At 41.4% G+C, this 13806-nt stretch overlaps 1 protein-coding gene across 2 annotated transcripts; it reads right to left on the minus strand.

Moving 5' to 3' along the window:
* Positions 1–3961: 3961 nt before the first annotated feature.
* Positions 3962–12680, minus strand: syt10 (synaptotagmin X). Of its 2 annotated transcripts, none has more exons than XM_034526371.1 (7): positions 12530–12680; positions 11443–11836; positions 8261–8822; positions 6451–6571; positions 5963–6134; positions 5701–5830; positions 3962–4033 (listed from the first exon to the last, which is right to left on the minus strand). In XM_034526371.1, the coding sequence occupies exons 1-7, from the start codon at positions 12660–12662 to the stop codon at positions 3962–3964; spliced, it is 1584 nt and encodes a 527-aa protein (XP_034382262.1). In that variant the 5' UTR covers positions 12663–12680. The 2 variants fall into 2 exon arrangements, with proteins under 2 accessions (XP_034382262.1, XP_034382261.1); XM_034526370.1 differs by having other exon boundaries at positions 12515–12677.
* Positions 12681–13806: the final 1126 nt, after the last annotated feature.

Consider the following 13806-nt stretch of genomic DNA (forward strand, 5'->3'; position numbering starts at 1 on the left):
AGTGGGTGGGCTAAAGTGCTGTTCAGTGCGAAGTCCAAAGTGTTCGAAGTGTATCTTCATCTTTTTAACCTCTTTTTACTGCTGAATCAGTTTGACACACCGGATCTATCCTTCAAATGCACGTTGTAGATCCTTCTGTCTGCTTCTCTCTGAAATTGCTTTCTTGTTTTTCCCAAAAATTTGATATCTTTTCAGGGAGTGCAGTTAGTGACAGTGTGGGCTCCATGATAACATTGGCTCCCACCGCTTGACGGAGTAGCAGCGGAGAGGAGGGGGGGGGGGGGGGGGGTCAATTAGGTTCAACTCATTTGCTGGGTGACCCCCTGAAACATCAGCTAAAGGTAAACACAAACAAGTAGTAGTCAAGATACAACAAATTCACTTAGATCGACATATTCCGCCTAATCTAACTTCCTCGGTCTGGATGACCAGTCCAGTGTGTGTCCAAGGACAACATGCTCAAAGAGTGTGTTCCATGTGAAGGTCCATGTGATATGTTGTTAACGTTAACAAAATAATCCTAATTTTATTTTAACATAAATGACACAATGCTCAAATTGTCTGGGCCACTGGTAGATATCCATCTAACGAGGTATTTTGACATACAACCCCATAGAAGTTGATTTCTTTTGTCAAAAAGACAAATCAGAGTTAAGTTTGAGATGGAACAAATACCAAAGGTAGGAGAATAATAATGTAGTATTCTTTTTATTAATGCTGGTCATTACCAGACAAAGAGAGAGAGACCTGCTGTCAATTTTTTTTAAATTGATTTAGTTAAAATACATATGAAACAGATACAATAAATCATATTCCAAATGTTTACTTTAAAGTGTTACAAAAGTTATCACAAACTGTACACATCATGACAGCAGTTGCAGTTGTTCTTGCTCGATATAGAATCAACCAATATGCAAACACTTACAGAATAAAGCTCTATACTGCTAAACATGGAATATGAAGATAGAAGTGGCTTCTGGGTCTCCAGTTTGATTTATTGTTCACAACTATTACACAACGTGTATAAATTTCACTCAATTACAAGTCTGAGCTGTTCAGATGATCACAGAACAATAGAAATACATTGTGATGTTTCTATCTCCATAAGTTCACGACAACTTCTTGAATACAAACAGTGCCATAGACAAGTATACTATTTACAAATATTTCAAATTTGAATACTCTAACATATTAATTTCTTACGTTTTCCCTCAATAGGTGTGTTTTTTTTATAAGAGGTGAGAAGCATGCTACAATTAAAAATATTTCTTTTTATTATTAAGGGCAGTGCAAGGGGGAAAAAAAGCATGATTATATCCATGTGCAAGTAAGATAACAGTACATTGCCTTTTTTTCTATTTGCTATGTTGGTTTTATATTTTCTTATCACTCACATATGAGTCAATGTTTCGAGTCAGATGCATTGAACTTAACTTGATATGGCTTCATGTAACAGTTGCAAATGTTTTATGGATTATATTTCCCTGATTTTGTAACTGGTGAGAAAAAGATGCTGTGTAATAAAATTTGTGTTCAAAATTGCATACTTGCATATTGATACCATATACTCAATCAGTATGTATTGCATACTATCCACTAAACTAACAATTAGCAGACCGTTCACACTCATGCAATACGTCTTCTCTGAGACACATGACTGTATCATTCGAGACCTGACCAGTCCGAGCTGAATGAAAATTGTTCACCACATCAGCTCTTCCACCCAATTGAATATCTTCCTGTATTAATGCAAATTATTACATTTATGCTTTTTAAAAAAAAAAATTGTAGTTATTTTATCAAACGTATTAATTATTTAAATGGATTCAGTCATTGGACCAACGGAAGAGCTGCAAAACATAACCAATTTTGATTCATATTTAGTATGAAAAGTAGGTTAGTATGCGATTTCGAACACAGCCCACCTGTGTACTTTATGTTTTGGTGCTATTTGGCCAATTGAGTGTATGAGCTAAGCTCCGCCCCCCTTAGTTACTATTTCGCAGTCCGTCAAGCTTTCCCTTTTTACACGGCACATGCAATTTACAATAACAATGGTGGCCGATTTACCAATCTAAACACCGTACTTAGACAACAATAGGTCAGTCAGAGGTCCACAAAAGCAGCCTTTGGTTTCTAGCCGGTAGATTTTATTAGCTAGCTCACCAATTAAGCTAACTTTAGCTTCACAATTTGACTTTTTACCTTTTTGACTTGTTTGTTCTTGTATTTTAGTCTAGAAGTCGTATTTATGGTTCTATAAGTATGTTAAGGGAACATTCTACGTTTGCAGCTTAAGTTAGAGCTGATAAACACACTGTTAAATCCATTATTTACTTTTTTTGATCTTTTGGAGAGGATACAGGCTTGCTGTGACTAGTTATGCTTATTAAGCTATGATTGGTAACTAGTTTCTGAATCATTGGCACGTGCATTATCTAGAGGGACATTTGCAGTTTAAACAACTAACTATATTTAATGCACTTATAGGCGTAATACAAATGACCGACACATGTCTAAGTGCTGCTATTTCCATTTACAATTATGTGCTGAAAATGATCTGGTGTGTACAAAAATACATATGAAATTGTCATATTTGAAGTCTTGCCAAGTCCATTTTTTATGTTTTGTTTATCTTTCTTTAAATGTTTGCTATTAAGCGTCTCTGGGGTCACATGGTAGGAAAAAGAAACTTGACATGCAAATCCGAGCAACTAATGAAAGCCCGGTGTTCGAGTTGCCTTCTAACGCTTGTTGACAAAGCTTTGTCTGAACATGATGGTTAAAACGTTGACACAAAGCACAGTAGCTAGTAGGCACTCAGTGTCGAACTTTTCATTATATAACCTTTAATGTTGCCAATATAAATGAATACTTTTGGTAACAAATGCCTTTCAGTGCTCTAAATGGTGCTGAGTTCTTCTTGGTGCAGTTATGGATAAAGTCAGCGGGGAACAGAGATGGAGAGTTGCTAAGTCTGTCTGCTTTAATGACAAACCCATTTTGCTGCAATAAAATGATTAAAAAGTGAAGAACTATATAGCGCAATACATGCTATTTCACATATCGCGTAATGTTTAAGATTGTATCGTGAATTAAGTATCGTGATAATATTGTATCCCCTTTTAGCTAGCACCAAATTGTACCACAGTTTTCAGGCGTGATTAGCTACAAATGACCAGCGCCTTAAATATACAAACTTTACGTACTTCTTCTTCTTCTTCGCTAGAATGTAAGACACAGATTACAAAATCGTTTGCACGGATTTACACATAAAGTTTCCTTTTTTTTACCATGTGACCACAGACGGACTTGTGTAGTTTGCTACATGTATCTGCTACACTTTCTCTACATCTGAGAGTCCGGGTGACTTTTCTGATGTCTGCAGGTAACGGTGGACGGTTACCGGCTGGTTTTATACAACGGTGACGTTTGTGACTGAAGAATTTCAAGAGAGATTTACCCAGCCCTTCTATACACTCAAGTACCTGCATTCTTCAGCCAATACCTGGATTGAGACTCACTGAATTCATTGAATGTTTTTCATCAAGTAAATGTTTTCATGGCATTGAGCAGCGTAGCCCTTGAACTTCCCGCCATTTAAAAGGGGAATGCTACCTCAGTTCTAGGGCCAGAGGAAATGTTTTTTTCTCAGAATCTTAAAAAGGGCGATGCAGCTGCAAGTGACTCCTCGGTGACTTCTCGCAGTGAAGGGCTACAATTCATGTGGTCTGTGTTCATCTAAAGCCTTTCGGAGAACTTCAAAGCAGATGTATGAGAGGAAAAAAAACAGCTCTGTCGAGTTCGAATGAACAAACGAGAATGATTGTAATACAACCTTGTCTTTAGAAACATATATAAGAAATGATTTCTCATACAACGTGCTCACAGGAGACTTTAGCAACTCTAAACCAACACCTGGTTGTTTACAGGGTTGGTGTTACCACGCCACCTGCGATCCTCAGGGCGTCTGCGGTTGTTTGGGTGAAGGACAGGAACCGTGACTCTCAAAGCTTGCTGCTCTTCCAGGCCACTGCAAGGTGAGATATCACAAAACACAACACATTATAGAGGCCTCCGGGTGTACTGTGATCATAGGCAAAAAAGAAAAAAGAAAAAAGAAGTTGCATTGACACAGCTGGGTCCGGTCACATTAGGCAGCAGAGCCAGATCGTGGCTTTGTCTGTGTCTTACATTTTAAGCATCCCACGCCCCTTGTAGATCTGAAAGTTGACTGTCAAAGAATAAGCTCTCTTTAGGAAGAACACTCTGTTTGGCTATATTCCATCATTTTGCACAGCAGGGAGAAAAAAAAGACTTTATTGGATAAGAAAAATTAGATTGTCATCTTCAAAAACGAGATTGTTAGATACCGGTGAAACCACTATTGCAGCAAAGATCCTCTTCTGTTTGCATGCTTCTTACATAAGACACAGCTTTAAACTTCCCATGTAGCTTGGGAGCAGGCGTCAAATGCTCTTCCACTGGTCTGGACATCCTCGCGGTCTCGTTTGCGGTACCTGGAGTGTCGTTGTGTGATTATTTATAATGCATGAGTTAATAATGTTACTTTTGTATGTTTAGCACACTGTTTGATCTTGGACTAAAGGAAAATGTACCCAAGAATAAAAACAGATTTACAAATATCTAATAAACACAAACCGAGTTGACTATATTCCCATATCCAATCAGTGTTTATTACAGAACAATGTTTTGACATGAGCTACAGAGGACACTGTTTTTGCTTATGATCACAGTTTTTCTTTTTACCAAAGCTTATGAAGTAGATTTACCACTGACAACAGGTAATCACCTTGGTTTTCCTATTCGTCGGATGGTAAGTGGGTAGGGCAAAAGAGGAAGAAACATTGATAACATGTAAAATATTAAATACATTACAGGGAGCCTTCCAGCAACTGTAAAACTATCTTACTAGCTAGCAAACTGGACACCGTCAGCATGGTTTTGTTTGCAGTTTGCAAAGCTGGCAATGTCTGAGATGCTGCGTTTAGGCACTTGGTCCTGCTGCTGTTGGTCCAGAAAAAAAAATCTCCATTGCCCTCATTGAACAACATTATATCTAAATGTACATGCATGAAAAATGTAAGTACGACAGTATTGGAGTTGTTGGAAAGCACCTTTAACCAAACTTGATCTTCCTAAATTACTCTTTGCAAGACAGTGAAAAAACTTCCAAAAATATCCCTTCACGCTCATTATTTATATTGTTTGTGATTTTCACAGACAAATACCGTAATCTTTTTAGGAGTAAATTGGCCAAAAATACTTTTTAACCGGATTTGTATGTCCCCATGTAACAAACACTTGTTCCTTCTAATTTCCGTAAAGGAGGTCTGTTTAGAATATAATTTCAGTATTACTAAGTCAGGAGAAAAACAGCTGCTGATCATCTTACACAAATTGCATCTCTCAAAAATGTTGATATATTTACAAAAGAAACTAAACGTAACTGTGAAAGAACATTTGCACAGCAAATGGCCCTTGTATTACTTGCACAGACCCATTGATTAAGTTTGTTGATAAAATAAGAACAATAATGTAATCTACATTAAGGAAATGTAGGAGGAAGCTCAACCACACAGAATATGACAATGGCAGATTCAGGATCTTCTAATAAAGCTCTGTAAATAGGAGCTATTTAAGAATACCTAATCAGGGGCAAAAGACGAGTGTCTGTACCTCTCCCAGAGCGTGCCAATGAGTGATGGGCTTCCGCGGGTAAGCCAACATTTCGTTCCAGTGATCTCGTCCAAGACCCTCGGCATCTGGCCCGGTGCGGCACACACCGATCACCTCATTGTGTCCAACTCTGTAAGCAGTGAAACACACGTGAAGACACATTTTGGATGCACATCTTCTTCACATCTGTCGTCTGTGTTGACTTGGAGACAGCGCGTTATCCTGCACCGTATGAAAAGTATCTGGTGACGGCTTGACTCACCGATCATAATCCATCACCATGATGGACAGACTGACTTGTTCCACGTTCTCCGGGGGAATGTCGAAGATGATGGCCTCGTTGTACACTGGATTGAGGGTGCTCTTCTTGGTGGTTGTTTTTCGCTTCTTTAACCTCCGTCCATCACATATCAGGTAAACCTTCACATAAGGGTCTGGGAGACATGTTTACTGTCATATGATGATGATGTCAACCAAAACTTAGGGGAAACTATTCTGAAGGTTCTATGCACATGTCTTTTCCCACTCAGGTGTGCAGAAGCTTCACAAAATGCAAACGGTTTCCTTTTTCACAGTGGAAAGCACATCTGACAGACATATGCTGACAGCTTGTAATATGATATAATTGTAATAATTTGTCCTCTCCAGCCTCATTACCTAATCTTTTCATATTTCCCATCTTAAGTTGTTTCAGCTACGTTCGATTTATGTGTCGGTATGTGAGCCACATCTTATTCGCTGTCAAGTTACCTGAAGAGCCTGTGATATCCATGGCTTTAAGGTTTCTGCATTTGATGACTGTTAGGGTCATTCTTCCTGCTGTGGGGAGGTAGCACAGCGAGTACATGATCTCTCCCAGGTCAACACTCTCCTGGAGACAAGAAAAAAAGATGTGTATTTTTAAGCCTTTGACCACATTCTGTGAATCAAAATGTGAACGTTAAGGAGTAAACAGGTCAGTAAATAAAGCTTGTTAGCTACAGGTGGTTTACTACTTTGGTACAAACATACTATACATTGGTTTGCCATGAAATATTGCACCGACATTCATGACAGCAGAAGGATGAATTTTCATTTGTCCAAAAACTTCATGCTTCATGAAGAGATACCTGCAAAACCAAGTAAGTATCCTGCGTTTGGTACAATGTCCAAAAATCAAAGGGGCGAACGCAGTGCTAGTCTGTCCACTGACGGTGGTCAGAGTGGTGATATGAAGATATTGATTGTCATAGAAACATTAAAAAAAGAACGCTCTCAGTGCCTTTTCGGGGAAACTCTGGGATGAAGCGCTTTTCTGCCAGAAAAAAGATGTTTTGAGAATACAGGCTCAAAGGGTTAATGTTGCAAGACTAAAACACGGACAACTTCCAGGCAAGATAACGTTGTGGTAGCGACCTGTCAATCACAAGGTTACCACACCCTAAAGCATACTCTGCTTTACCATCTATTTTAATCTAAGTGGGACCATAATTTACCAAATGAACACTGGAGCTCTAATGGCATGTGACAGAATACGTTCATCAACATTGGAAAGCGTGGGGATTGGATTAAGTGGAGTGGAGCTTGAGACGATCACTGCTCACGGCCGACCACCCAACCAGACCGTCTAGGGAGGAGCTCCGAGATGGAAGCTAACCCAGCTAGGACCTAAGGCTACTCCACTACCCAGCCTACTAAATTCACTTTTAGAGAAACTAAAACCCTTTAAAAAACATTTGAAAGACGATTGGCTAAATGTCTTAGCAGTTAGGTTTTTCGGCAGTAGAGTCTTCATATTATTGTAGTTGTTGGCACATGAAATTATAAATGGTGATTTTAAATATCAATCAAATGTATCACAAGTCAGCAGTGGAATTACTCCCTACATATGCCATACACACTTTCTCTCACACACTTAGTTGAGAACACAGATAATCATCTGTAGTCAGTCTGTGTGCAAAACTGAATATAAAGTTCTTCTGCTGCCTTTAATATAGTCGACAGAAGCGATTGTGACCTTGACAACGATGGCTCAGCGTTTATCGCAAATCAAAACATTCAGAAATTTATCAGAGGCACTGGATTAAACTGTGATGATGTAGAAGTGAAATGCATTCTGGGCTAAGTAACCATGTCATACTGTATGAGGGCAAACTATCTACAGTGCGCAATACCCTAAATATTGTTTGTGTAAATACTTATAAGCTTGAGGGTATGTTGCGGCAGTTCATAACACTTATGATCGGATCGTTTACTTCTGTTGCTATAAATATATCTCTGAGGAATACCCAGTAGTTTCTGGAAAATGTGTGTGGGTGTGAAATGCATTTCCCAAAGCCTTTTAATTATGCAATGTGTTCCACCGCCCATAATTCATGGAACGTTATTGATGGATTCTGGTTATTCATTTTTTCAAGTGATTCAGTGCAATACTGCAATGTGCAATGTTCAGACCTTTCCTAAAAATAGTACGAGTTCCCGGTTGACTCGGTGGCGGCAAAGACGTGCAACGTTTCTTACGTAGAAACAATGACCACGTGTGTGGGGATTTGTCAGTGTGTACGTGTGAACGCCAACTCACTGTAGTCGCTGCATGAATATCTTTCCACACTACGGCCTCCCGGGAAAGATCGGAGAGTTCAAAGAGGTTGTCCACCACCACCTCGCCGATCATATCGTGGCTGGTGAAGCGGTCGAAGTCGTAGACGCTGAAGTGCAGCTTGTGGTTGCAAATCTCATCGTACACCACGGGGAAACAGAAGGTCTCGTCAAACATGGGGTTCAGATTCTTGCGGTGGACGCGCGTCTGGAACTTCTTCTTCCTCTCCGGCAGCAGGTAGATCTTCACGTAGGGGTCGGAGGTGCCCGTGAAGTCTTTGGCAGGCAGCTCCAAGGCCTTGAGGATTCTCACCACCAGAGCTTGCTCCTCGTAGTCGTAACACAGCGAGAAGCTGAGCTTTCCGCAAGTCTCCACGGGCTCTCTGGTTCCATCCTCTGAGTCCACAGATTTCTGCTTGTAGAGTTCGGGCTTTATTCTTCCAATGCTCACTGTGGAAGACTGGCGGAGAGGCACCGTATCCATGTTGAAGTCAACGCTGGTGACATTCATCTGACGAGGCAGGTGGCGGCGGAATGAATTGTGCCTGTTGGAAAAGGGTAAAGGGCATTTGGTAAATGTCTCAAGTGTCAGTGTTATGCACAAGTGGCTTTGTTATGAGGAGGGTTAATGGTTTGTCAGGAGGGGGTTACTATCTGAAAAGCATCATGCATAATAATGAGGTGATCATGGAGCATGCATTGAGACGTTGATGTGTGGTAGATTAGCTCAAAAAAGCGTCTTACATAGTCAGGTAAGAAACGGACATATTCATTGAACAACAAAAGACCAAGACGACACTTACCTTGAGGCATAACTTAATTTGCCTACAATCTGTCATTTCGAGGACAACCCAAGGACACTGTGATCTACTAGAAAGTAAACTCAGCGTCCTTTCTCTTTTTTACTGAACAGTACCAGACAATAACATCACAAGTGGCCACATTTTCTTTCTTTGTCACCACTGACCATGTTTTTTTTTTTTGGGGGGGGGGGGGGGGGGGGGGGGGACAGCATCTGTAGCACCTGAATGCTGCAAATGTCTTTGAAGTTGACATTTTTTGGAGAAGAAAAACCCTGACGCCGTTTGGCTCGCCAATCTTGTCACCTAGCAACTGGCCCTCCTCCTTTCTGACAGTAAGACAAATCACAGCATTCTGACAGCCATGGCACAAATTATATGGCACCGGAATCACCGCTGAAGACCCAATATTCACAACACTTGAGTATTGTAAACAAGGCCAGTGTGTCGTCTAAGAGCGAGAACAAACCTAAAGCTAAAAGGAAAGATAATGCAAAACACATTGAATACTAACTGGACAGAGAATACTCGTAACTATTTGCATTTTGTGGTTATCGTCCTTTTAATCCACTCGAGGTTACACCAAATCCACTACTCACACCAGAGATAAAACCCTTATTTTATAGCTCTTTGTTAAAGTTATAAATATCATAAACAAAAAGGTTGGTGGCAATGCAAGTTTAGCAACATCTTCTTTCTTCCCCACATTCCTAACAATCAGAAAGTTACAAACACATCATTTTGTTTGCAATTTTCCAAAAAACAGATTCTACCTGTTCAAATTACAATATATATATATATATATATATATATATATATATATATATATATATATATATATATTTAAAAAAAAGAAATTGCTTGATATATGAATTCTCTTTATTTATGGATTATATTATATGTTTGGACATGTTGGGTAAGAATCTCCCATCATGATAATCATGCCCCCACTGTGATAAAGACATGTTGATTTAATTGGTTGCAGATCAAATCAAATGCCAAATACTTGCTGATTCCAGCTTCTTGCTTTTTTAAAATAGGCCTTAATTGCAGACCAATCATTGTCTTAATGGCCTGTCTGTAAATTAAACTGTCCGTACTTGCTAATAAATGGAACAACAAAAATTGCACAGTCGTCATAACGCCCTTTGCCTCACTCAGAGGCCATCCACGTCATAATCACACGACTTTCCGAGCAAAGGGAGTCAAGACGGCAGTATCGGGCGTTCCGCCCTCTGCAGCTCAGGTTCCCAACAGTTTCAAAGACATGTCAGAGAACCACAGTGACATTCAGGTAACGTAGAAAACATTGAAGGCTCACTCTAGAGACAGTGTCTGGTTTGAAACATGGCGGTGCGACACGGTGCAGTGGATGGACGTGAAGGGCTCATTCTAAGCTAACGAAAACACAATGATTCATAGTTCCATTATTATTATTCGTTATTATACAGTATATTTCCGCCGGTAAATCCCACTAAATCCTACACACTTGCCCTTTAAAATGAGATTGGCACTGAACCGGTGTTTGGGCTCGAGCTAAGAGCATATTGTCGCTGTTTTTGTCAATCAATCAAAAAGGAAACAATCAGCGATAATCAGGAATTACCGCCAAAGGAGTAGGCGGAAAGGATTAAAACAGTGGGCGTTGTAATCTTTAACCTGGCCTTTCTGCATCCCTCGTGGGTGTATAATTCATGAAGACCGTGGTCGCAATGTAATTGAATTAACGAGCCGAAACGACATACCGAAGCAATTGTCAATAATGGCTTCCTCTGAGAAACTGAGCGCAGCTGACTGGCGTCGCCTCACCAGAAAACCAACCCCTCCGCCATGACAGCTTCTAGCCCACAGCGGTGCTAATTATGGACGATCTAGTTTTAAACAGTGCTGGAAAACAAAGAGGAGCGTGAGCTGGTCGTTTTAATTACTGTGGTTCGCTTACCGCCGTTGCCGCATAAGCTCGACTCGCACATAGAATCAAGAGAGATTACAGGGTTTGAACTGCAGCGAGGAGATTTACTGGCTGGCTGATGTGCCAACAGGAGGCGATTGTTCTTTTTTCTTTTTTCATTTGAACCCTAAAACCTTTTTCTTCTGGTCAGACAGTGCAAGAGACATGCAATTCAACATGTGCCAGCGGTTCAAGGTCAGAGGATATAGCCCATGATGCTCTGCATGACACGTGCCAAACCACCTCAAGGAACGTGGCTGCACTGTGACGAACTGTCAGGACTTTTCTGTTTTTTTTTGTTTCATTGTGCTGGGGGGGACAAACCAGCAAATTATGTGCGTTCAGACATGCGATTGTATCGTAACTGTAAGCACCAGATGCGTGCGTGTAAATAGGGTGGTTCGTCTCAGGTACCTGGAGGAGGAGGTTGGCTCTGTGGTCTGCCTCTGGATCTTAGCCTGCTGGCTGAGCTTCTCCCTCAGGGCTGTTTGCACCTCGGCGGGGATGTCCGGAGACGTCTGGCTGATCTTCATGGCCGCCTCCAGGAGCTTGACAGTGCTCCGTCCGTTGGCCTTCACTTCCAGCGGCCGCTTTTTCTCCAACTCCGCCACTTTGCACTCGGGGACCGGCGGGGAGCTGGGTGGCGGCGCCTCGGGGAAACCCACGTGGGGGCCATTTTCGGCGTGCGCCGACAGAGCCTTGCTCCTCCAAATAGGCCAGCACAGCTTCCAAAAGACAAAGAGAGAGACTACCAACAGGGCGAGGCCACAGAAACCCACGACCACAGCAAGGAGACTAATAGAGATGTCTAGATGTAACCATGGAGAGACCCATAGAGGAGGACAGAGACACATAAGAAGGAGAAGGACAAGCAAGCGAGGGAGGGAGACAACATATGACGGACAAACATGCAAGGGGAGAAAGAGAAAAAAGGAGAGAAAGCCGGCTGTAAGAAAGAAGGGGCAGCATATGCACCTGTTTGATAAAGCAGGACAATATAAAGTCATGTATGGAGCCACAGCATTAAGAGAATCACATGATCAGGGACAGAAGTGAGGACAGAAAACACTCCCATCTGCTCCTGACATTTCCTTTTCTTGTGGATATTTAAACTTTGCACTGTGTATTGTTGTATCATATGTGCAAAGAAGCTGAATGCGCATGCAGCTTTTAAAAAAAAACGTGCACCTTTCAGATGGCCAACTGTCTGTTTTCCACCTGTTGCTATTCCACCAGTCTGGACTGAGCCGCAGCGAGATGCGTAACAGGTAGAGAAAGACTTCAACAGTTCAACCCGATACAACACACACACACACCTATATGAGCTGTAATACAGTTTCAACAAGTGAGAGATGGCTTCTTTTTTTCTTTCAAAAGCTGCAACAAGTCAATCTCTCTCTACCACGGAAACAAACGAAAGTGTATAAACTAAAGGGAATTAGGGGAAGAAAAGAAAGACTTTGTTTGTGTGTGTGGGGGCATTTACCTGCGTGTCCTTTACCTGGTATGTTGCTCTCCAGGGGAAATATGTCCGAACATTTCTCCGGGTCTACGTGTCCCGTGAGACAAAGGTCCGTAACGATTTGGAGAGCCCTTTGGCACAAGGTGATGCTGTCCTCCGTCCGGAGACTCATGTCTCCCCTGTTAAGCCATTGCACGCCGGGGGAGCCTGGAGGGCGGTGGTTCATTATATAGATATATATCTCTATATATAGATATATATGGATATTATTCGCCGCGGAATGCAGCCCGTCTGCGGGAGAGAGCAGTGAGGCGCGCGGCGTCCTGATCCATATCCAGCGCGCAGCGAGGAGCGACTGTGTTGGATGAACAGGCGGCGGGCTGCTGGAGTCCAACCCTCGGCTGCGTCCAACAGCCACGCGCATTAACACGCGAGTGAGTCCTGTTGGTTGGTGGCAGTCAGGGAACAACTTGTTCCAGTAACCACTAGAGTTCCTCGTGAGGGACTGGCGACCCCCGAGCGCGCGCGCACGTGTGTGTGTGTGTGTGCGTGTGTGTGTGTGTCCGCATTTCGTCCAACACATGCAGGTTTATAGATTCCAGGTCCTTCCCAAACCCCCTCCGGCTGGTCTTCGTCCCCTGTGACCCCGGACAGTGTAGACGAGATGAGGGATCATAGATGGATGGATGAATAGGTTTTATTTTATTAATTTTTTTATCCACGAAGATATTAGAAGCACGTACTTGTGTTAGTCCCTGTGACTCACATGGTGCTCAATTGGCCATCAGATCCCCAAATAGCCTAATTGATCCGATGTCAAAGAGCCACGTGATCACAGCTTTACGAAACATGGCTTTGATTATTCATAATGTGGCATTATGTGGTTTCAACAGGTGTCTTCAAAAACAGTTATAGACATGGTGCATTGCTTTAGAAGTGCATATCTAAATTACATTTAAAGCATATATTAAGTGTACGCATATATGCTTATGTGTATATGTTAACATGACGTACTTTCATATGCACATGTATATATATATTCAGACAAATGTAAAATCTTAAATATTGCAGTGAGTATAAGACAGGTTGCAATGCTGTTGTTATTACATGTCAGCTGTGACATGTCTAAATGAATTATTCAGTCTCAAAAGGACAATTTAAGAACAAAAAAAATAACGTTATCATTTTAAACCAATTATTACCGCTTTGGCAAATTTGGAGCTAACACCGTGTGTCATCTTTCACAGTTGCATAGCTAATACTATTTCTTTATTGCACATAACCGCAGATACATGTGATCATCTCTTAACCACTGA

Source organism: Cyclopterus lumpus, chromosome 23 (genome assembly GCF_009769545.1).
Source record: "Cyclopterus lumpus isolate fCycLum1 chromosome 23, fCycLum1.pri, whole genome shotgun sequence".
NCBI classification, from domain to species: domain Eukaryota; kingdom Metazoa; phylum Chordata; class Actinopteri; order Perciformes; family Cyclopteridae; genus Cyclopterus; species Cyclopterus lumpus.